Here is a 26,051-nt window from a genome sequence, read left to right as displayed (position 1 = left end):
ACTTTGTAGAACTTTTTTTTTTTCTTCTTCTTCTGCATCTGCATATGCAGCAGCAACAAGACAATGATAAAAATGGTGACTGTGTGAGAATCAAAGTTTGTCATTAATTTCAATATGGTCCCTCAACTTTGACAACTCCATCCAGGAGGCTCAGGTGGGGGTTTTAGCGATATGAGAGCATTTTGGAGTTGCCTGTTGGTGATGCAGAGTGTATGAAGAAAAAAAAAACTGTAAGCAAAGTACAACAGTATAGTAAGCTTACAATTAGTGCCAGCACTGTGAAGAAATGTTGAATAGTCAAAACAGATTTTTGCCAGTAAGGATTGGCTGAGGAAAATGACATCACAAGCCTCTCTCTCTCTCTCTCTCTCTCTCTCTCTCTCTCTCTCTCTCTCTCTCTCTCTCTTTCTCTCTCCCTCTTTGTCTCTCTCCCCCTCTCCCTTTCTCTCCTCTCTCTCTCTCTCTCTCTCCCTCTTTGTCTCTCTCCCCCCTCTCCCTCTGTCTCTCTTCTCTCTCTCTCTCTCTCCTTCTCTCTCCCTCTTTGTCTCTCTCCCCCTCTCCCTTTCTCTCCTCTCTCTCTGTCTCTCTCTCTCTCTCTCTTTGTCTCTCTCCCCCCTCTCCCTCTCTCTCTCTCTCTCTCTCTCTCTCCTTCCCTCTCCCTCTTTGTCTCTCTCCCCCCTCTCCCTCTCTCTCTCTCTCTCTCTCCTTCCCTCTCCCTCTTTGTCTCTCTCCCCCTCTCCCTCTCTCTCCTCTCTCTCTGTCTCTCTCCCCTCTCCCCCCCTCTCTCCTTCTCTCTCTCTCTCTGTCTCTCTCCCCTCTCCCCCGCGCTCTCTCCTTCTCTCTCTCTCCTTCTCTCTCTCTCCTTCTCTCTCTCTCTCTCTCTCTCTCTCTCTCTCTCTCTCTCTCTCTCTCCCCCCCTGTGTCGCTCGCTCACTCTGAATGGACGCAACGCTCCGCGGTGCGCGTCAATCCGTGCCTTACAAGATTTGCTCCCCGACACAATTCGATGAGTGATGCCGAGTTCTAAGTGATAAGTTGCCGCTGGTTCGTCTGTGTGCTCGGGATCACAGATCCCTCCGGCTGACTGACACACTCCAGTGAGGACAGCCGCACATTACAAACTGGTTAATAATCATCATCTGGTCATACCAGAGAGAGAAAACCCCACAACAGAGGAACAGGATCATCGGCACAAGAGTGAAAACTGTGATTCTCCGCCACACAGCGGAACAATAGTCAATTAAGAAAGAACGGGACAACTGGGACATTTTTTTTCTTTTTTCTTTTTCTTTTTCTTTTTGTTTTGTTTTTGTTTTGTTTTTTGGTGCGACGGCCAGTGGACAACTTGGGGGAAAAAAAAAAAAAAGGGAAAGTGGATAAGAGCAAAAAGCGGAGAAATAAAGGAGAGAGGTCTCAGGTTGGCAGTTGTTGATTCACCGCCATGCAACATGAGTAACGACAGTAACGGAGTCGGGGGGCTCCAGTCCCCCTGGAACTTCACTGGTAAGTGAAAAGCTCCACACACACTTCTTAATATTGGGCTTGACCATGTACAGTTGATGCAATCAATCTTAAATGAAGATTAAATGTGTTCATTATAACCCCTGGGCATAACAACCATTTAAAGAATAGAAATAAACTAATAATTTAGGCTATTTAAAGCGGGGGATGTGGAGTTTTATCATGCCCTTTGTTAAATACAGCATGACAGATGCATGGATAGATAGATTATAAATGTAAAGGAAATGTCAAAAAATAACAAACAAAACAAGTACAAATAAATGAATAAGTTAATAGTCTATTGATAAGTACAAGCAAGTTCCTCAGTCAAAATTGCTTTATTGCATTAATTAACATCATATAAAGAAATAATGTGGTCAACATTTTCACAGCAAACAGGCTAAATGTTTGCTGTGGTAATGTTTCAAATTATAATTAACTTAATGGAGGCTGATGATAGTCTAACGATAACCTTAATTCTTGACGCTGATACGTTGGTGCCCTTATATCGAATAAATGACTGGTTAAGGTCTCTTGGATCAGCAGGTAAGTAATAATATGATATGATTCACATAATCAGTAATCATGTTGGAAACATCTCTCAGAATATGTTTTTTTTTCTTTTTTTATGATCTCATCTACATGGGAGAAGGTTACGGTGTCTTTGGGAATCCAATTTCAAACAGTGATAACAGCAGCGTTCTCTCAGGGCAGGAGAGGAAAAGGAGAAAAAAAAAAATGGAGATGAGGAGGACGGAGTATAGGATGGCAGGAGGAGGTGGTGAAGGAGGATATAACCAAAACAGTGACTGAGGGAAGACGGACAGAATTAGGTTTTCATTACAGAACCTGGTGAAACTCCTACTCTCCTCTTTTTCCCATCCAGTCTGCTGGTCTTCTTGTTTTTTTTTTTTTCATCTCTTCTTCATTGCCTCATCTCTCCATTCCCTCCTCTTTTCATGTCATGTAATATCGAAGCGACAAGGCTTGAAAATTTGAGAGACATTAATCCAAAGTGTACAAATCGACTATACAATATATAAATATGTACGGCGTTATAAGTGTAAATACGTGGACATATATCAAATTTGCTCCAGCGCAGTTGACTGACTTGTTAGTTTGAGGATGCCACAGTGTTTGTGTGTGTGTGTGTGTGTTTGAATGTGCGTTGCTGTGAGAGACCTAAAAGATATGACACAGAGAGACATGAGAGGGGAATATAGGAGAAAAATGTTAGAAATGTAGTTTGCAAGCCATCAGACAGCACTCAGTGTATAACACTCACTACTTAACATCATCACTCTTTGTTGATTCTGCTGCTTATATCTTTAAGCGGTTACTCTTTTCTTTTTGTTAGACCGCATGATGCTGAAAGTAGTGTTTTCTGACTCACGTACACTGCTTGGAGAGCATAATATTAGATACGTACTTTTCCGAAGTGCAGGTCGCTAAAACAATACAAATACAACAATCTCAACAAGGAAGAAAATATCAAAGACCCCTCAGTGGTTGTGTCACAGTGGATAGCTGTTTTTTTTTTCTTCCTCAGGTCCCTTAAATCAAATCAAATCAAATCCATTTCATTCATGTAGCCAAAAATCACAAATCTGTGATAGTCTGTATAGTGAACATCATCCTCTCTCATTAGACCCTTGATTCAAGTGAGGAAAAACATGCCATAATAAGAAAAAAAAACCTTTTTAATGGGAGAATAAAAGATGGAATAAACCTCAGGAGGAGCCACAGAGGAGGGTTCCCTCTGGATGGACAGGCATGCAATAGATGTACAGAACAGAACAGCAAAATCATGATTCACAACTTGCGCTGAGAGAATATCTGATACAAATAATATAATATATGTAAAGTGTGTGGATCCAGGGGATGACTGAGTAGGCCGAGGCATCGCCAACCTCCACTCCACCGTGATGACCTGGAAGAGGGCAGGCCACACAAGATAACCAGCAGCAAAAAGAAAGAAAACAGCAGAATGAAGACACATGAAATTTGACAGAAATACAGATATGAGGAGATGGTAAAACAGAGGAGAGCAATGATCCAGTGGAGCCCAGGGTATGACGATCCAGATCCATCAATATGTGAGGCAGCAGGAGCCTGGTAGATGGGCCCGTGGTCCATCAGAAGGGGGCCTGAATGAAAAGAGAGGAGGAGGAACGATTACAAGTACAATCACATGTGACGCCAAGATTCTTGACAGTTGAATTTGAGAAATAACACAGTTTTAAGTGTTACCGTCACCTGATCAAAGTGGCGTCTCATCATCAGCTTTTGTGGGCACATAGAGCCGAGACTTGTCCACACAGCACTGGAAATCTCTTCAATACCTGCAAATAATTTGGCCAAGACGTGAAAAATTAGCAAAGGGCCAAGAACAGAGCCCTGTGGAATTCCATGGTATCAACTGCAGCACTGAGATCCAGCAACAGAGGACCCGAGGTCAACAGTTACAGTTGGATACTGGTCTAAAATTATTTACCCTGGGTCAAGATGCTGTTTCTAAAGTAGAGACTCAACCAAAGCAGACTTAAAACTTGCAGGGACAACACTGGTCGTGAGTGATAAATTAACAATATTTAACACTGTAGGTCCCAGTTCTGGCCATAGATCCTTAAACTGTTATGCCAGAAGGGTCTTGTCTCAAGAGAGATCCATTCAAAAATGCACCTTCTATTTTCCTGCGGGCTTTCCCTGGACAAGGCCATTACTTCTTGCTGAAGATGGTTTTAAATGAAGTCCAAATCTAAAATCCTGGTTGGAGGATGAAATGAAAACAAATTTGGAGGTAGGAGCAACACCTCCCCCCTTTTAGTTATTGTGAGGAGGGGTGGCTTCATTTAATGGCAGATGACATATATTAGGTTTTCGGCCATGTTTCACATAAGCCAATCATATCCAGCTCATGTTAAATAATCAGTTCATTCATCAGTAAGGCTTTAGTAGACAGCGATCTAATATTAATGACGTCAAATGGGAGGGTTTTAAGCTCATTGGAGCAGTGGCAGGCCATTTAGCGGAGCTTATGGTAGATATCGATGAATTGGAACAAGGTACAGTTTGGTAATACTATATTTTGGCTGCCTATGCAGGTAGGAATGATGGAATGCAGTACTTATTACCTTTAGTGTTTTATTATGTAAGACTCTGTAAAGTGCTGAGACATTTCCCTACTGTCGGTGCTAGGAATCAAAAATTTGATTTGATCTGATATTGTGATTTACACATTTAGAGGATGATTCAATGAAAGAGTGGCGAGGGACGGTGACAGTCTCAGTGTTTTACGAAGCCATCAGTCTGGGATTCTGCACTATTTCCCCGACAAGCCGTATTAACTAGGCTAGTGGAGTTTGCGCCGGCGCTGACTGTATCCCCGGCAGGCTCTCTAATCACCTGTGATCTGCCAAACGCTACATCCCTAGTGTCAAACCAGCTGCGAGCGCCTGTCTATATCGCTAGATAAAACAGCATCGCCGACTCCAGGAGGATGAAGGACAACCACTCATCAGGTGGGGGTGGGAAGAGGGCCAGTTATCCACACACACACACACACACACACAGCGCTGCATTTTCACGTTGGAATGATTGGCAGCTCTGAGTTTTAGATTAAGCATTGGGGGGTTGCTGTGAGAAACCCCCCTCTTCCCCGTTTTCTGTGATTCTTCCCCCGTCTCCTCATCTCCATCAGCAACTTCTCTGTCCTCCTCCCTTCCTCTCTTCCTCCTCCCGCTCTCCTAATTCTCTCCTTTTTATCACTGCTCAAGCGAAACACGGATCCCTGTAGTGTAAAGGCATGTTTGTGTGTCTGTGAAAGCATACATCGCTATGTGCGTGGGTGAGGAATTTCAGATGTGGGTGTGTAAACATGATGAGATATGTATGAATAATGCGTGTGTTTGAGTGTTGATAAAGGTTCTACGTCTAGCAGGTCATGGTCATTTTTAATGCTATATCGCAGGTTGTCTCCTTGCAATCATGGCTGCACTGAACAGCATAAACTGTTGTTACTCTGCTTATGCCTGGGTGTTTGGTCCTTAGGACGGCCACGTCTCTGCCTCTTGGTTTGAACTGAACCGGGGTGTGAAGTTTATTTAGGATCCTCCTGAGTTTCTATGATATTCCTGCAACAATGACGAGGAATAACAATGTTGTTCCATTCTTCTTTCTTTCCCTCTCTGTCCTTCTGGATCTGTTAGATGTTTTGACAAAGGTCCAGTTAGGGTAGCCACAGGGTTTAAAAGCTTCAATGTGGAGGTTGGCCACTGTTGGAGACACCAGTGAGCCCATGGCTTCACTGTACTGGAAGCAGGTGATCATCAGACAGAGGTCAAGTAAGGCACAAGTGTGGTTTAGATTTTGCTTTAGTATCACTTAGATAGTAGTATAACTAAGCAGATAAATGACTTTGGTGTGGTAATCCACTGTGTTTAGCACCACAGTACATGTCCCTTTATCTGCCGGTAAGATAGTGATGTTCCGGTCTATTTTGAGGGATGCCGGAGCCTTCTTTTCCTCAGTGGTGAGGTTGGAAGGGGCTGCATTCACATTCATAAGAACACCTCCAAAGAGAGGTGCCAGGGAGACATCCTAATTCATCCCTGAGCCATGTCCGAACCACCTCAAATAGCTGTTTTCAACATGAAGGAGCAGCAGCTGTCCTCCAGAGGTCCATCCATCTCAGCCTATCCCAGTCACACTGAGTAAAAGTTCACTTTGGCCACTTTGGATTCAAGTGTTCTTGTGGTCCCAACCCAGAACTCTTGACTTTTTTGCTTCGGGCAACACCTCAGACCACTCGGACCACTGCCAGGGATTTAGGTCAGGCTTCCCCTGAGTATTCAGACTCTGTCTCCTCTGCATGGGATGTGCTGGTCAGGGTTTAGGAGTTCCTCAAAGTTCTCTTTCCACTGCTTGACCATATCTCCAGTCTGAGTAAGCTGTTCTCCACTGAACACATCCTGAGCCAAGCCCTGCTGAAGCTACTTCTGGTACCTGTCTGCTGGTTCAGAAGTCCCCTGGGCACAAACACATAAACTGAACTTGTGCATTACATCAACCAAAGACTGTTCTTCCAAAGATTGTTCTTCAGTATATTATATATATATGATATATAAATTGCCAAAATGCTGTACGCAAAACTACAGACGAGAGAAAGATCGAAGATCTGTGTAAAGGGAGCTTTGGAGCAGGTAGATGTAAATGCATATCATGCTGTGTACAGCAAAACAATAGAAATAGAAAGAGCGTTAGAAGACCTCCAACGTTAAACTGTACCAGCATTATGCAACGCTTAAAGCAATTGGGCGACATTTTTTTTCCCATGGGAACTGCTGAGATGGTCACCTATCTTTTGCAAAACCATCAGAGTCAAGCGTTAAGGCCTGGTGTGAATCAGTCAGTCGCGATCTGTTACAGGACTGCTTGAAGTTCAGTCATGTTTCCATATTGACACCTGCTCACGGACATTACATTAAATGCAGTCGCTAGCTTGAGGTGAGCGAGCAACAGTCAAACCGAGGCCCAGGTCCAGTTTAATATATGACAATTATATGCTCTAACGTACTGAAAATAACAATGATGTGCTTGTTTGTTTTGCAGTGTTGCTAATTACTAATTTAATAATATGATAGCTCTGTTTCATTTAATGAAACCAGATGAGGACAGCAAGATAAATGGAATTCCATCCGGTCTGGTGCAACTGCTTCATTTGAACTTCCTGCCTCTGTTATATTGGGATCTTTTCAGTCTACGACACAGTGTTTTAACTAAAGAGTGAACTAGTAATGGAAACAGCAACCAAAACTCCCTTACAAATTATGTGCTTTCAAGAGTTGTTGCATGAGGAGGAATGTAAACTTTGTGGAGTGGCTACGGTAATTTCTAAATCCTAAAAACATACATTAAGAGGTTTTTTTTTCTCTGTCAAAAATGTCAGTTTGTTGTCTTGCTGGGTCAGGAGAAACCCCTCCTCATCAGCTTAAATCACGTTTTTGTCACTGATAGTTTGGTGTTGCTGTCTGATTCTGCAGACAGCTGTCACACTCAAGAGGTCAGCGCTCAGTTGAATTTATTTTGGGTCATCCTGTACTTGCCTTCCCCCTCTACAGTTTTTTTTTTTTTTTTTTTTTTTCCAGTTCACAAAGCTTCAGCTTCTTGCTTGCTTCTTCAGTACATATAAATACTTGTGCATTCTGCGGCTGACTGTGTATTTACGTTTATGACATTTTGTGACGACATCTATCAAGTGCAGTGACACTAAGCCAAAGAAATAAATGCCTAAGGGGACAAAAAAGTAATCATATCGATGCTGAAAAGTGTGTCATTGTTCAACATGCTGGCAAGAAAGAGTGTGTGACACTGCTGTGCAGATGTGGTGTTGATCACTGTCATCAGTCAGCTGGTGTTGAGACTTTGAATCCTTGTCGGTACAAAGTCCATTTTGCTTTGGGATGCTTACACCCGTGTGTGTAAACTTACCTGATAGGCAGAACCTGAAGACAACAATGTGATACAGATGTGTGTGAAAAATAAATGGTCAAACTACAGGAAACTGTGTGTAACTTCTGTGGGCTTGCTATCACCAGACAAAGGCCATTATAACGCTTATGTTTTCATCTGTGCCTGTTTGTTGGTTGGCTGGTTTGTCAGGACAGATTTCCATGAAACCTGGATGGAGGATCAGTCTCTGCCCATATAAGATCCCATTAGTTTTTGGTGCTGATCAGCATAAAGGGACAAACCCAATGATTATTCATCAGTTACTTTCACTTTTTAGGGTTAAGGGATTTTTTTGTAACTTGCCCGACATTCGGTGTGTTTTATCCATTTCTATGGTCAGGAATTGTTTAGATTACACAAGAATAGAAAGTCGGTTGAATCCTTTCCTTTATTCATCGCCAATTTGTAATTTGATTGTGATGGTTGACTTCTCATAACCCTCCGTTTGAGGCTTTCCTCTGAAAAACCTCTGTTTTGAGGGCCATGTAACCCGAACAAAAGGGATAAGTGGCAGGGGCAAGAGGTTGGGATTGAGTCTAAGTGTTGGTTGCAGCCCATGTCTGAATGAACAGTAGTAAACACAGTCCTTTGGTAGCAAGGGCACATAGTAGTGGAGAGAAGGGAGGTCGTGACTATGCTGTTGATCACCCAAGATTCATTTTCACCCATTCTTTTTGATTTGTACAGAAAAGTCAGAAAATCCTGACGGAGTGCCAGTTGCATCTTTAACAAGCTGCAGTCGTGCCATCGTCTGTTACATTCGTCCTAGTTTAGAGGATACCGCAGTTGTCATGTTGCGTTTGCTGCCGTGGCATGTGTGTCTGAGCGCGAACTTTTTAATGTTTCAGACCCTGACGCTCACATTCTCCGCGAGTCTGGCATCAGAATGGGCACAGACGGATGTGAAGTTGGAGAGAGGGTAGGATGCAGAGGGGCGATAGAGGAATTAGAGGGAAGGGGTTTGAGGAGAGGCGGAGGCGGATTTACGCCAACTGTTTTAGTCCGATAGAATTAGAGCTGATCGTGGTAACATTGCCTCATATTTTATTAATTCCTTTACACATCATTAATTAAAAAAAAAAAAAAAAAAATCTAATTAAAGCTACCACAATGATCTTTTGAAATCTTAAGTATAGGTGATGTAGATAATCGAACACTGTCAGGCGTTGTTTCTTCTTTTACATTTTCACGCAATTTCATCAAGAAACCTTCATTCTTTTCTGATCCTGTTTTCATTTGTTGATGCAAACGCAGAACTTCAGACCTACCTCTTGGCTTAATATATTCATAATATATACATCCAACTGTCTTCAGCGTACGTTACGTTGTGGCTCATTGAAACCGCAATTGAAGATTGGCAAGTGTGCAATAATTCTGATATTGTATAGACAGAAATACACAATTTTACATGCACGCTGTTGGTTGGAGGCTCAGTGAGTATTTGAATACCATCTTAAGAGTTTATAGTGACCAATATGCATTGTACCACACTCATCCTGTATTATGCAGATAGTTTAGTTGATATCTGAAACCTGACCTATACACTGGATGTTATTGAGATACACTAGATATGGGGTGGACATTTGATGGCGCCTAATAACTCCCGCTGTATAATGAGCCAACAGAAATATCCACTAATGGAGGCAGAAATCTGAGAGGGCTCTTTTGAGACACAAACATGTAATACCCAGCACTGTGACAAGGAGCTGTAGACAGGGCCAGCTCGAGCAGAACTGCGCCTCAGCAGCAGAATCGGCGATGAGACACTGGGGAAATTCACGGGAGGAAATAATAAAGCAAAAGCCATCTCATTTTGTCCGATTAGAACTTGTGTTTCTGAAATTGTTAGTGCTGATTTTTGTCACGAAGCAGTTCTTAGATAGCATCCTGTAGTACACGCAGGAGTTGACTTAGGAGTGCCTGAGCAGGGTGGAGAAGAAGCCTATGAAACTTTCAGGTGACTTGCATCTGAACTTCTTTTTCCATGTCGTTTTTTTTTTAGACCTTTCTCCACAATGAAGCACCTAACAAACAAGGCAAAAACAGTGAAATGTCCTCATTTTCACCATCTTCTGACTAGGCAAACGCTAAACCTGCATCACATCATACATGTTGTAAGGAGCTGCCTCAGAGAACATCCACGTTATGTCCAAGTTGTGTTCCAGTGTTGACTATAACTCGAAAATTTCATGTAGCTGGAACGATGATCCCAGTAGGTCGTGACAGGTTCCTGTTTCATGGGGAAACGTCGAAAGCACTGACACTTAGAATGGCTTAAAATGTATCATCAGGCAGTAGAAGATCTCAGGCTATTTCCTGCTGATGGTTCTCACATATATATCGGTTGAGACAGGAGGAGGAGGAGGAAGCCACACAGAAGCACTAACCTGGCTTCTAGTTTCACCCTCCACAACACGTGGCACCATGGCACTTATAGATGCTCTTTTGCCACTTGTTACTCGACACTTACTGATTTTCCCCAGCTCCGAATGATCAAGTATTTTGGATATTATGCAGAGCAGTTAAATGTCACATTCTTGGTCCATTATTTTGCGCCCGCTGATTAGGATCAGAGCGCTGAACGGCGAGAGGACCCTCTTGAAATTCAAGGAATTATTCTAACTTTACTTAGTTAGGATCATGGTAACTTTACATGGTTGTATCTGACCCAATATCTTCAAACTATAATGTCGTAGTATGGTGAACACTGGTACTTTTCATGGGATCCCACTGCTGTGGCGATGCCACCGTGATGAATGAAACAGGAAGTTGTTCTAACTTGACCGTTCATTGTCCAATCTTCACCAAACTTGATGTGTTTTAGTCCTGGCACAGTCATTACACAAGAGATAGATGTTGCTTCTGCCTGTCTTCCACTGAGCTCCTTCTGTTCTGAGTTTATTCGTTTTCTTACAATACTTAGCGTTTAAATAAGAAATTCCGCGATCGAAAAGGGCCGATCAGAATACCGATCAAGAACCAAACAAGTGTCAATAACGGCTCCATTTATCGTGGCAAAATATCAAAATTTGACGCCACACCACTATCAATAAAAGTTCAAAAAAACAACAATGATTTAAAGTATCGGAAAATAGTCTTTAAGTGAGAGCAGATCCCGCCTCGCCGTGATTTGCCCAGTAACTTTAAGTGCCCCAGAGGTCAGGTTTGGGGAAAGCACAGGGCAGCAGATGTGCAAAAGAGGGTATTCACTAATTTATATGTACATAGTATGCGCCGTGCCACTAGAGCATCTCACTTCCATTAACTGCATCAAATCTTCCCTCACGGGCATCTTTTCATTGCAGCCTCGCATTATATGTGTAAACATGCTTCAGTGACTCCGTCGGTTCAGCATTACTAGATCTCAGCAATTACCCAGGAGGGTGCAATGTTATCATAACCAACAAAGCTGCAAAAATAAAGCCAAATTTCTATATTATTTTTATTATATTGTTATTCTATATTATTATATTTTTTGTTAAATATGGCAGTATGTTTTTTTTCTCTCCTTGTACATAACTGTATTCATGTTTTGCATGTTGTGTTGCAAGGTAAGCATGCGGTCGTGATCTTGAAATGACAGGCTTTGGTCACATCCTTGGGCTTTTTAAGCGTGGCTGTGCACCTGAGGCCTGCACACAAGCTGTGGCTGTCCACAGTGGGTGCGATAATTAGGATGATGCTGTGGGTTCCTGCAATGGGACCTGTGGGTTTAGTGTATGTTAATTTTGTGTTAAGCCTGCACTTTCAAAAACAACAAAAAAACACAAAAAAATAAAGATAATGAAGAAAAAAAAAAAGAAAAAAAAGAAACAGGGTAGAAAACTGCTCAGTTTTCCAGTGAACAAACCCTAAGGGCCATTTTTGATTTATTTATTTTTTTGTTGACTTCTTCTTTAAATGTGACATATATTGTAACACTGAGGTACAAGAGGAAGGTCATCCCATTGCTCACCTCCTGCTTCTCTGGGGAGATCCTGGAGAGAAGATACGGAAAAATGCAAAGAAAAAGAGACAGGGAGAAATCATAGAGTATAAAGCAACACCTCAAAACGTATCGAATTCAAAACTACAGACTCAAACAACTGCATACAGTTTAGCCAGTCAACAGCCATCAGTGCTTCTATTCCTGCAGCGTGTCACCGTGTGCATAGGTCTCTATTTTTTCATTCAGTTTGAGAGCAGGTCTTACTATGTTATTCAGAATAAATTTGGATTCTTTCAGATCTGAAGCTGCACTGGGTAAATGAGGAATGAAACGGGCGGAAACATCCACAGTTGTATTATTTAATATAATGTAAATTTCAGATGAATATTTCAATGCTGGCTGCTGGTCGTCTGTTGACTGTGCGAGTGTATGGCGATGCTAGAGAGAGGTATAAATGTTGCAGCAGTGTGCCGGCTGCAGGCTTGTTGCTCGAATGCTGTTCATGTATATACGAGTGCGTGAGATGATGGTGATGAAATCTGCCGTAATGTGCCTCTCATCTGCCTGTGCTGTATATTTCATAGAAGATCTAAGGCGATTCCACTGTGTGTGCGATTTAATTTGAATTAAAACTGATTAGTATTATTATTATTATTTTGCACAGAAAAGAACCCTTTTGAAAATGTTAAGAGAAACAGTTGCACATCACATAAAAATATAGCTCATAATCATTCTTAGGAGGTGAAACAACTCCTAATTATGTGCTAATTTACTTTGCATTGTTGACAGTGAACTATTTCGGCTGTGAGTAAGTCGATAGGCTTCGTCGTTGGAATGGACCTGTACAGCTTTTTAATGTGGATAAACTCTTAACTGCCGAGAAAAAAAGGAATGGGTATAAAACTGATAGGCAGTAATTATTTTATGATCACAGCATCGACTGACAGAAATGACATAAGCACTTGTTGATGACGGCAGCTGTTTAATTGGCTTTCTTGATATTTAGAGCGAGTAATCGCAGGAAGAAACAACAGGTTGTCTTCCTCCTGTCACAAGCGGAGAGAGCAAGAAAGCGGGGAAGGCGGGAAGACAGGAAGGGAGGGGAGGAGAGAAGGAAAAGGGGAACGCACGGGGAAAAGTCCTGCTGTGGCACAGACATTGAAACGGTAGTAAAACCGTAATACGACTGTCCACAGGTCCGTTTTCAAGTCCGGTAAAATATAGGCAAGATTCCAAATCTCCAGATTGCGTGAGAAGCACGACTCGCTGTGACTGTGGCGGCTCTAACCTGCTAACATGGACGCCAAGATGAAAAGTAGGACATTACGCCACGCAGCCACGCTGCTCGCAGTCCTAATTTTAGTCTTGCTCGATATTTGATGGCAAATATTACATCATGGGAAAGTGAAAAAAACCACTCACTCACCCTTACTTTTTGTTATTTTACTCATGGCTTTTCTCAGTCTTTTAGATTAAAATTCCAGTATGACTGAGCTGTGGTCCATCATATGTCTTAATACTTCATATTGGCAACCTCAGCATTGCTCTTCACTGTTAATGTAGTAATACGTCTAAAAATAAGGCCTTTATGTCCAGCTTGGATTCTAAGGAATTCCCCCAAAATGCTTGTCAGAATACTGAGAAGAGTATAAAAGAATAATGTGAAAAGGAATAATATAATCAGCGTTGGGCTTTGAAATGAATCCGCACCTGTTCCCCCCTGCACTACGTCTCCCAGGTTCTCGGTCCTGCAGTGTTTGTTATGTTATCAGAGCCGCCCAGTCTCTCTATTAAATGAGTTGAAATATATACGGCATACTGTTGAACGACCAGTGCGATGCCTAAATTGAATTTGTAGCACAGATTGGTTTGTAGGGTATACATACATTTTCATTATTCATAATGCTTTGAAGTACTGCCAGCGGTAAACACACACATGATATGTTTGATATCCAATTCTGTAAAATTGTAAAACAGTCATGCAAACTGAGTTACTGACCTTGTGTACAGCGCTTGTTTAGCCATGCAAATGACAGCGTGTACAGTTCATTCCAGTACATTTTCATTTATATATATGTTATCTTCTGACACAAACCTGACCCAGGCTCTAGGTAGGCAGCCATCTACCTTGACCAGGTGGGTTAGGGGAGGACACAACAATAACTTAAGCTGTTAGATAAATGTAGTGGAGTTAAGTTAAAGTACAGCACATTACTTGATTAATGTAATGACTTCAATGCCGCTAAAGGGCCTTTGAATATTGATGCGCGGCTGTATATACAGAAGCCAGCTGCACTCTGATGCGACTGCTTATCTTTCAATCAATTTTTGATTTTCAAGTTCGGTTTTCTGCAAGAATCCTCATCAGTATGCAGATAAGATTAGCGAGCCCCCCATGGCATGTACCAAGTATGTGCAGAGATACGTCAGATAGACCAGCAGTAGAACAGCCACCAGCCAGTCTTATCTGTGAGACAGACAAGCAACCGTCAGATCGCCGTCCTGCTCACGCTGCACAACTTCCTGTGTGGACTGGTCAGCGACACACGCGATGTGACTCAGGAATGATTCAGAGACAAAAGACAAAAGAAGGAAAAAGTACCAGTAGGTGAGCAGATCCGGAGGCGTGGACGGCAAAGATTATTTTTGCACTGAAATCACATTACAGCCTGCTCCTACCGTGGTTACATACACTTAAACTCTTGTGTGTATGTATTCTGATGGAAACTTTCGGCTCATTATTGCACCTGCTCCATACGCAGGCTGGGTTCAGAGAGCAAGTGTGGATTACAGTAGAGGAGAGGAGGATCTGCTCTCATCCAGAATTTTCAGCCGGCAGATGTAGGACACACGCAGGCGAGCCGCCTCTGAGCTCCTGGATCAGGTCTTTTTAAACAGTTCACAGTCATTCACAGGAGCGCACGCTGATCTGCCTCTGATCTGGGTTTTTCCTGACAACGAGCTCTAAAAGCCAGCCGAAGTGGCAAGATCGGGCCGAAAATCCTTAAATGTCATTTTGGCTTAACTCTGTTACATAGTATGCACTTTTTTAAAGTAACATCGCCAAAGTCTACAATGACAGAAGGGACAAAAAAAGGGGACGGAAGAAAGTTAGGAGCTAATGAACTAAATCCCATGGTCCATATTTTCCACCAGGATATATGGAGACAAGTCTTAAATTATTACCACTGAATACAACATTAGACACGCATCTCACATCTAACATTGCCTTCAATATCTCTCCAATTTGGAAATATATGATATTTTGCTAATTCACAAGATGTGATTTTACACATTGATTCATTCATTCTTTAAAAGTCGAGGAGGCGACGAGAATTTCTGTTCAAGTGAAATGATTCTGCAAGTAGTCACCACAGCACAATGCTTCCACTCCACAACATAATTTTAACAACGAACCCCACTAAGATGAGAAGTCTGTATTGCTGATTGTCAAGTCAGACAGGTGTTCCTTTTTTTCACTATCTCCAAGGAGCAGCTTCCCTGCTCGCATTGTACCAAATTAGCTAGGCTGAAATCATCAGCACAAATACATGACTCACGGCTGGGAACTTCAGTCAGGCTTATTCGGTGGTATAAACTCTGGTCATGATCAGGGATCACACACCAAATTTAAAAAAAAAAAAAAAAAAAAAATCCCTCCTGCATTCCACTGTTGAGAATGTTTCGGTGTTGTTCATTTGCCTGGAGTGATTGTTTGGCAGCTGGTACCTTGTTCACTTTTCTTTTTGCCCAAAATACATTTTCGTGGGCAGTGAGAGAGACACAGTGCAATGTCATGTTTGTTATTATTATTATCATTATTATTTGGCAGCCTCTTTTTTTAATTAGCGCAAGGGAACGACGCCATCCGTTCTGCAGAGATACAGAGAGAGATGCCTCCTTCAGTACAGTGTAGGCCTACTTCTGCCATTGTGTCATACAAGCTTGTTACTGCAGATGTTGTGTGCTACCACATTGGTGACTTAAAACATGCTGCTGATGAAGAAAGTCCGAGAGCAGACACATACAGGGAGGGAGGGAACAGAAAGGGGAGGCAAGCCAGTGTGTGTGTGCATTAAAGTGGACGATTAAAGCTACACTCTGTAGGCAGACTTCTGGAAAAGCTTTGAAATAGCCCTTTTTTATGCATGCATTTTCACAAATTAAAAAAAGGTGTCAAGAATCTGGGGAGTCTTTAACCCCTGTGAGACAATGTAGTCCGGAGTTAATGGGTTTACGTACAGTGGTTTTTGATCTGGACGTGGTTTCATGTGGTCTAGACATGAAAACAACAGTGAAATGGACCGTAAAAAAATGAATAAAAGTCAGGATTATCAAACCCTTGGATGCCCCCTGTCATTTTGGATTATTGGGTTATGGTGGCATTTTAATGCCGAGCAGGTAGAACCACAGCAAATAGGCAGGAATAAAAAAAAAGAGAGCAAGGCGAAAAAGAAAAAAATCAAGCGTTAAAATGAGCAAAACTTAGGGTTATAAACCAATTGCAGACTGTGTCATTGTGTAATTCATTGTCATTTCATCTTCCCCATATTAATAACATTTTTCAGTCCATGGCCTCTCTTGAACTAGAAGCTGTGAACGGGATACTAACTTCAGCGTCGTCTGTTGCAGTGTGTGCCAGTTTCGAAGTCTTCATTACATTAGTGTATGGTTCCAGTGCCACCATGGTGCCGATTCATTGACTTACCATCACTGTGTGATTCTGGTTATCCAGGCTTTCTTTCACACTGTTGGTGGATGAATCGGCTGCAAGCTTACGAAGTGCAACACACGACGAAGTCAATAACTTCTTGGTCACACAAATTGGACAAACTAAATGTCAAAACCAATCATCATTTCATTCATTTTTTTTAAATCTGAGCATAAAATTGCAGCAAAAAAAAAACCAACCATCATTTATTTTTTTCATTTCCCAATTTTGGTTTCCAAATTGAATCTAAACAAACTAATGATAAACGGTTGATACAGCCACAAGTGCATTTTATATCACACCCCATCTGGAAATCAACATGTGCTTGAAATGATGAAATAATGGGGTTTTTTTTTTTCATTATCTTCCTATCTCTCTCCTTTTCCCATCAGGGTCCTCACTCAACCAATCCTCTGACCTGTTCTCCAACGCCTCATGCAACATCTCCACCAATGACTCAACAACCTGCTCCCCGGTGGACGATGGAGTCGGGGCAGCCAGTCCGTACAAAGCTTTGGAGATGTTTTTTATCGCCTTGGTTACAGGATCTCTCAGCTTTGTGACTGTCACCGGAAATATCTTAGTCATGCTGTCCATCAAAGTGAATCGCCACCTACAAACTGTTAACAACTATTTCTTATTTTCGTTAGCATGCGCTGACTTGATTATCGGTGTTTTCAGCATGAATCTGTACACAGTCTACATCATCGTAGGCTACTGGCCACTCGGGCCAGTGGTCTGTGACCTGTGGCTAGCTTTAGATTATGTTGTCTCGAATGCCTCGGTGATGAATTTGCTGATCATTAGCTTCGACCGCTACTTCTGCGTGACTAAACCCCTGACGTATCCGACAAGACGGACGACAAAGATGGCGGGGTTGATGATCGCGGCGGCGTGGATCCTGTCGTTCATCCTGTGGGCTCCCGCGATCTTGTTCTGGCAGTTCATCGTTGGGCAGCGAACAGTGCCGCCCGGAGAGTGTTACATCCAGGTAGAGTGCTTAAAACTTTGCTGAATAACTGAAAAATTGCAGTCAGTCAGAGAGGATTGTTTTTCTTTTCAAGTGTTTTCAGTGGTTGATACATTATTGTCATCACACCATATACCACAACTAAGCTGTGCTAGATACTGATCTTAAATTCAAGAACTAACTTCTATAGAGGCCACAACAAATTACACATTTTTTTGTTTAGGTATTTACATTTAGACTCCTATAATATTGTTTTGCCGCTCTCTGCTAGTTATATCTCAAACTCTGCAACCCAATCACCAGAATAAATGTTGGCAAAATATGTTTCTGCAAAACCACAAACAAGGCGAAAGATGGCCCAACTTCCTAAAATAAATATCGCCTGGTATTTGTTGCGGGGTCTCACTGAAAATTGCTGACATCCTGGCAGCCGTCTCAGTGGCTTGGCAGTGATTTCACCTACAACTCCAGCATTGTCCCCACAAATGCATGAAAATCATGTAATAAACAATAAAAAAATAAAAGTAAAACAACAATAAAATAGTGTTTGTGACATGCAAAAATGTAAACATATGTGTGGTTTGCAGGAACGTTAACGGCTAACATTTCGGCCTTGCGACTCGACTATACTCCCAGTGCAGCAGTTCCCCTAGTGGGAGCCCGGAGTTATGACCGGAGGGCTGCTGCAAGGCTAAATTAATCTTTATTTAATTGTGATGAGTCACAAGAGTCTCCCGGCAGTTTTTTCAGTAAGATGTCACACTAAAGTTGCGATTCTGTATTAATTACAGACAAAGTCTAAAATGAATTCTGAATGACTGAATGAATTCTTTCCTACTTTCTTTCTTTTGTTTCATTTTCTTTCTCTTTTTTTTAGTTCCTTTCTAACCCCGCAGTGACGTTTGGGACGGCTATAGCAGCGTTCTATCTCCCTGTCATTATCATGACAGTCCTGTACATCCACATCTCCCTGGCCTCCAGGAGCAGGGTTTCCAAACACAAACCAGAGAAGAAAGAGAAGAAGGGAATAAAGTAAGAGCCTCAGTGCACTCAAACTAACCTTTTCTTGCACTTGCTTTTAGAATGCAAACTCTTACTTCTTTAAATAACTAGCTGCAGCAAAATAAAAAAGGGAACCTCATAATCCTTCTGTGTGTGTTATAATCTCCCTTGGTTGGTTTCTCGTAACCACAAGCCTCCTTTATACTACTTCTAAACAATATTCCATCAAAAAAAAAAAAAATAAAATCTGTGTACCTGAAGGTGGTTGTAATATGTTTGTTTTCTCAGACAGAGCAACAGCAACTCTGCTGGAGTTGGTTAGTTGCAAGGGATTCCGACGATGACCCAAATTTCACCGCAGAAGAAAGTGTCAAAATGTCTGGAGAATTTTTTCCCCCCCAAGCACTCCTCGCGCACATTACGCTTTCTTTGTTAATCATCCAAATGCCTTGCATGTTCCAAACATAGTCACTCAAATATGGCGATAAACACAATATCAGTGTCAGGCTGTCACCCTCCCTGGAACTCTAAAGCATAGCCTAAGGTTACTGATGATGACGAGCTACAGATAAAGAAAAAAAAAATCGGATGTTTTGAATTAAAATGTGTATTTTTATTACTTCACCCTTTTTGTAAATCACAGGTGGGTTGCAAATTGAATTTTTTTTTTTTTTTTTTTTTTTTTAAAGTGCCACCAGATGGCTTTTAAAATTAAGAAATCAAATACACAAATTGCTGCACAGTGATTGGTATCCATTTCAACTCCACATCTGAGGCGCAGATTTGTATTTGAATTGTGTGCGCTTCGTGAAAAAACAGCTGGCATTCTCACGTTTTTTGTTTTTTTTTCTTTTTCAGAACTCCCAGCTTGATAAAGAGTCACTTGTTGAAGCAGAACAACAACAATGAGACCAGTCCTCAGGCCAGTCCCCGCTCGACGCCCAAACTCAGCGTGGACTCAACTACGACTGCGTTGGAGGCCGTGAAGAACGGCAGGGTGGAGGAACCAAAACCAGCCAAGGCAAAGCCTCTCGCGCAGCCCAGTCCGGGAGTCACGCAGGTATCGTGTGATATATCGTGCGATGTATGGTTCACACAGTCAATCTAATAATACCACAGCTTGTGTTTTCCCACCAGACTGTTCGCTTGTGTGGCAGTTTCATTGCTTTGTTTACTGTAGTACAGTAGAAGCTTGTTATGTTCAGTTATCTATCTATCTATCTATCTATCTATCTATCTATCTATCTATCTATCTATCTATCTATCTATCTATCTATCTATCTATCTATCTATCTATCTATCTATCTATCTATCTAATCTAGGAAAAGGAGAGCTCCAACGATTCGTCCACCGCTTTTATTCCCCCCACAGAACCAAAGAACAACACCAAGAATGAGGTCATATCTGAGGTTGGTCAGCTTTCTTTGCCATCATTCCGTGCTTCATTTCCAACACGTTCACTGTCTTTGGGGTTTAAACAAATCGGAGTTTCATCAGACATGCGATGACCCCATTTCTTTTTGCCAGTAAGTCATTTTCTTTTATGGTGGATTAGTCTCCACTAGCTCTATCTACAGGTTAAATATCTCTTTCCAGGGTAGATATCATGTTTGTGCAAGGAAACGGCTTTTCAAAATACGTTTTTCTTTTTTTTTCTTTTTTTTTTTACTTGGCCGTGCAGGGCCAAATTGTGCCATGTTGCTACAAAGCACAGGCTGCCACCCACCCACCAGCTACTTCACAAGCCAATAATCACGGGTGCTGAGTAGGACTGCATGATATGTCTCATCGCAATACGTTACGATATAATTCATGATTATTATGGATGATTCGATTTGACAATACAATTTTCGCTGTCATCGAAAAAGCAGTGATGTCATGGTGATGTGGCGTTTCTCCCAGTCTCTGTTTTCAGACATGTTTCATTACATCTGCAGAACGAGCTCCGTAGCCCAGAGCATCTCTGCAGCAAAACAAAATGTCACCAAAAACACGGTGTCGTGTCACATTTTACCTTCATGAAATAACTGCAGTGCTTCAGTTTCAATTCGATTTGGATATTGCACTTAGTCATGTTGCGATTTTGATTATTTTGCGATTAGCTGTGCAGCCCCACTGCCGAGCCCATTATTAAATGAAAATCTCGTCATGCTGTTTCTCAGCTATTGGACTGTGATATATTCGCAGGCCAGAGAATGCAAGAGACCCGAGGGCTACACTTGAGGAGCATACATCCACGGTCATGGACTACATTAATTACCATGTGGACAGTGTAATCAGCAGGAAGCTGATCAGGAAGTCGGCCCAACCCACCCTCGTGAACAGCTGCGCCACTTTAGCCGAGGAACTTAATTACTTTGATCGAGATAGCAGAGATCAAATGGTGCAGGCCCCTTCTCCTGAACAATACAAAGTCACAACACATCAAAAACAAAATCAAAGAAACATCAGAAGCATCGTCAGTCTCTCCCTGTCCTCACCGTGTGTCCCTGCAGATTTTAAGACATCTACAATGATCCCAGTGCACAAACAGTCAGCTGATCCATGCCAAAGTGATTATAGGCCTGATGTTCTTACGCCCTTATCCGCTAAACGCCTGGAGAGACTGGTCATGAAGCACATGAGGAGCATCAGACCAGCTTCTTTTGACTAGCAACAGGTTTCCCATTGGATGAACAGACTGATGGAAGATGAAATAGTTATTTTGCTTCACACTGGATTAGAACATCTGGGGAAAAAGAACACATATTTAAGATTGCTCTTCATTGAGTATAGTTCCCCCTTTACAACAGGACCTGGGAGTCAACACCTCACTATGCAACTCGAATGTCACTGAGCACTGGTGCTAAAAAGGAATGTGTACAAAGTCTACGTCTATACACACAAACACACACACTCATCCCTCCTAACCCCCCGACTCAAATCATTAAATCTGTGAATCTGGTATGATGTCACAGTCACGACCTAGCTGTGAACATCAACACCAAGGAAGTGATCATGGACTTTGGCATGTCGGAACAACACACCCCACTCATTATAAATGGCAAGGCTGTCGGGAAAGTAGCCAGCTTCAAGCTCTTTAAACTGACGGTGACTAAAGCTCAACAACGCCTCTTTTATCTGAGAGTGAAGTGAGTAACTCTGCTGCAGAGGCTTCTGGTCCTTTTGTATTACTGCGGCACTGAAAGGGCCTCTAGAGAGAGTATGTGCAAAAAAAGCCCCTTATGTTGCTGTTTCCAAATTGTCATCAACATTTTTTTTTGTGTCCTGTGTCTATACTGAGGTCAAAACTGTTCAGACAGTTCAGACTCTTTTTTTTTTATTTTTTTTTTACAACAGTTCTGTTAAAGTTGGAAGGAAACACGACACCATCCTTCAATAGGTCTGGAATGGTAGAGCACTACATAGTACCACAAAACTTTCAAATTGCAAAATAACAGGGCTGTTTTGTATAGATGTTTCCTGTGTATTTTGGACTGTAAATTTAACTGTTTTTACAATAGTATACATGTGACAATATGTAAATCAACTAAGTTTGGCTGAGGTTGGTTTGCAGTTGACCGTTTTGCTGGCTGTGTGAATAGTTTTGCGTAACTCTTGACTTTCTCCACTGAATATGAGTTGATTTGACGATTTGACACAGGGACGGTGGATTATTAGACACATGTAGGATGCAACATGCTAGAATATTTGTTATGAACCAACTATTGAATGAAATGACAGGAATGTATGTACATTTTAATTTTTTTTTATTTCTAGATACTTCCTTATGTATATGGATTTGTTGTATTGAGACATATATTTCTGTCCTTCAATTTTTTATGTTGTGTTTCACTTCACTTTTACACACATTGTATTCTGTGTGTACGGAACACACCAATTACAGCAAATGTAATGTAAAGCAATTGAGAAAAAACTGATACTAGATGATTTAGAATGCCCTCTGGAAGAGCATTTTTGCACTTATGTTGCAAAAATATTATACTGTTTTCACTGAATTTCTGCCCTTTCTGACCTTATGAGCTTCATGCACCCTACAACAGGTCACACTGGCTGTAAAAGTTCCTCAAAAACTGTCTTCGGTTTGTTACAGGCTGCAACAAATCCCAACCCAGTAAACACGGAGACTGCCGATCCCGCCGAGCCCAAGATCAGCGCCAGTTCAAAGTGGTCCAAGATAAAGATTGTAACAAAGCAGGCCGGAGACGAATGCATCACAGCTATAGAGATCGTCCCTCCTGTAGAGGGAGCCGAGAGACATTCGATCCCAATCAGCCGCCCGAGGACTGTGGCGCGAAAGTTTGCAAGCATCGCTAGGAGCCAAGTGAAGAGGAAAAGACAGATGGCTGCCAGAGAAAAGAAAGTATGTTAAGATAACACTGCACAGACATGAGGCACTAATTGGTTACGTGCGTGTGTGTGTGTGTGTGTGTGTGCAACATGAGCATCTATGCCTCCCATTTCCCAGCCATTTTTCTCTCTCCCGCTTACATTAGCGACCGGCAACAAAGCAGTCTTCCTTTTAAATTGACGACTTCTTGGAACTTGTGAACGAATTGCTGGCGTCCATGCAATTCTGTCTCCATCAGATAACAGGCGGATCGCTGATAATACCAAGACTGCCACACTAACACAAGGAAATCACCACAGCGGAAGATGGAAATCTCAGGTCCTAATTTCATGACCATCATGTACGTCAAATGACGACATTTGAGGGTCTTGAACGTCCCATTTCATAGACTTTCTACCCCTTGTAGCTTATGTAATGTGAGTGACGTGATGATGCCGCTACGTCCAATAACATAAGTGGCTTATGTTATGAGACTGAATATAGCAGTCTGTTATGAGGCTGAATGTAGTTACTATGATCTTTCCCTCAACCTAACCAAGTGCTGCATAAACCACATCAAACCACGAGCTGTTTAATGCTGATGAAGTAAAAAAGTAAGGATATGTCGCAATATATGAACTGAAGTGTTAGTCAGCAAGCTCACCTTCATTTTAAAAGTCTAACCAGACATTGCATATTACATATTATTGCTCACCTAACTGCAGAGCCTTTCACGTCTTAACAGATGCTAGAGGGGGAGGTAGAGCATCGCAGTCTGAAGCTCAAGGCCATTGAACAGGCTGATGAGTTGGTCGTGAGAATCTGCCGGAAAAAGCACAGCAGCTGACAAAAAGCGCATCTCCACTGATCATCTAGACACAGAGCGGAGCAGCATAAATATCGCGGCAACGAACCGCTGTTGTTGTTGGAGCACAGGTGGGACTAGCATGTCCACCAGCGTGTGAATGGTATGGAGCAGCTGTTTTCAAAGACGAGTTGCTGTGGCGCCGCAGTCATTTCACTTAATTACAGTATTGTTCAGAACGACAGATGGTGTCTGGTGATTTTCCTCTTGTTTTTGAAAAAAAAAAAAAGGACATTACCTGTACCTTTAACCGTATTGTTGTAATTTTCGGTCTTTAGTGCTCGCCACAGGTCACACGTAGGTGGTTATTGTATACAGCGTCAAAAATAAGAAGTGTATCCTTCACAAAACCCCAGATCAGTTTTTTCTGATGGCAGGAACAGAGCAACCAGCACTTATCTGAATTTCATCCGAGACAGCTACATTTAGCGGAAATTATTACGTCACATCATTGAGTTTTCAATAATCTGACTGCCCAGAGCCCTGTTTCCAAATAATGAGAAGAGAGAGTTTCCCAAAGCAGTAGTTAAGATCAAGTGGCGAACAAACGCAAGCTGTTTGCGGCACTGAAGATTAACCAGGCACATTTAACTGTCTAATAAACCCGGCCGCAAACATGCAAATCGTAAAACAAACGTCGTAAATGACAGAATACAATTTTGTATTTGTACAATTTCTCTTGATGTTTTCAGGCGGCATGTCATTGCTTTCTGATTTCCGCCTTAGGATACCTGTTACTGGAAGTCCAGTCCAATTGAACTGCCGCTACAGACATATGAGGGCGATGATGAAAGACACTGTCAGATGTCTCTCTTCCTTTCCTCTTGTCTCAGATCACTGATCACTGCACTTTTTTTTCTTTTTTTTTCAGCCAAGGTAAAATATTGAAAGTGTGTTCTCGGTGGCGTCATCAGCACACCATTAAGGCTGTGTTTAGACCCATAACAGCGCTACGGGATGAACTTTAAGCATCTTATCGTTCAAGTAAAATTGTTAGATATCATCATCAGGCTTCTTCTAGGCTTCTGTGTTGGTGTAAGAGTAAAATCTGTGTTTCCTTATTAGCGTTTCAGTTTATTTTAGATCAATATCATAATCAAACTGCAGAGGTCTGAAGCCTGGCAAGATACTTGAGGTAATCAGCTGTTCAGAGTGACACTTCCTTATACTTAAAGTACGCTACAGTAACATATTTTGACCCATTCTCGTTCTGGATCTTGAAAAAAGTTTCAGCCCGCAGCCGATTGATTTCCGTACCACAGTGAAGTTAATGAAAAACCAACAGCTTCCTAGAGAGTCAAAAAGATTATCAGCAGTCTGAATTGTCTCTGTCCTGTTCTGTCTTTGTTAGTTCACTCCCCCTCTCTCTTTTCTTCCAATTCTCCACAGGTGACCAAGACTATCTTTGCCATCCTGCTGGCTTTCATCATCACATGGACACCTTATAATGTCATGGTGTTGATCTCCACCTTCTGCCAGTCCTGCGTCCCCGACACTGTGTGGGCTATCGGCTACTGGCTGTGCTACGTCAACTCTACCATCAACCCCGCGTGTTACGCACTGTGCAACGCCACGTTCAAAAAGACATTCAAGAACCTGCTCCTGTGCCAGTACAAAAACATAGGTACAAGATGAGATGGAAGAAGACGGCCGAGGGCGGGATGGGTGGGGATAAGGGGTGAACCGCGCTGCAAGAACGGGGGGAAGCAATGGAAGGAAGAGAGGGAATGTTGTTGAGAGGGGAGTGACAGAGGGCTGAAGGAGCTGGAGAAGAGACATGGGATGACCGATTGAGAGACGTCTGCAGGAGATGAGCAACCACAGTTTCTAATTGGATGCAAATTCTGACCATCCCAATTGGTGTCTATAGACCGAGATCGAAGCGTTTAAACCAGGATTTCCGTGAGCTGCCCAGCTTCACCTCGAAGCCCTCACACACTGTGAGTGGAGGCGTTGTTTTATAACGTGGGGAAGATAACTGCAACGGTAGAACGGGGATTTGTGTGAGCAGAAACGTGATAAACCAAAAAAAAAAAAAAAAATCTATCAATGAGAGCAAGCCAGACAAGTTGAGTTTCTTCGCCATCCCTCTTGTTTTTTTGTCATCACGCGGCAGTATGCAGTGGTTTCGATCCAAGCATGCTGGTCCCCATGTCCCTGACACTGTGTGGGCTATTGGCTACTGGCTTTGTTAAGTCAAATCAGTAATCAACATAGCCACGTTCAAAAGAAATA

At 42.1% G+C, this 26,051-nt stretch overlaps 1 protein-coding gene across 1 annotated transcript; it reads left to right on the top strand.

The window, feature by feature from the left end:
- Positions 1–929: 929 nt before the first annotated feature.
- chrm4a (cholinergic receptor, muscarinic 4a) lies at positions 930–25,465 on the top strand. Its single transcript, XM_037091862.1, has 7 exons — positions 930–1,503; positions 17,042–17,640; positions 18,497–18,651; positions 19,480–19,681; positions 19,944–20,030; positions 22,715–22,984; positions 25,206–25,465. Exons 1-7 carry the CDS (start codon positions 1,449–1,451, stop codon positions 25,449–25,451), a joined length of 1,614 nt encoding a protein of 537 aa, XP_036947757.1. The 5' UTR covers positions 930–1,448; the 3' UTR covers positions 25,452–25,465.
- Positions 25,466–26,051: the final 586 nt, after the last annotated feature.

This window comes from Acanthopagrus latus, chromosome 24 (genome assembly GCF_904848185.1).
Source record: "Acanthopagrus latus isolate v.2019 chromosome 24, fAcaLat1.1, whole genome shotgun sequence".
Classification (NCBI taxonomy): Eukaryota; Metazoa; Chordata; class Actinopteri; order Spariformes; family Sparidae; genus Acanthopagrus; species Acanthopagrus latus.
The sequence above is the reverse complement of the archived record's forward strand: the minus strand, read 5'-3'. Positions and strand labels throughout refer to the sequence as shown.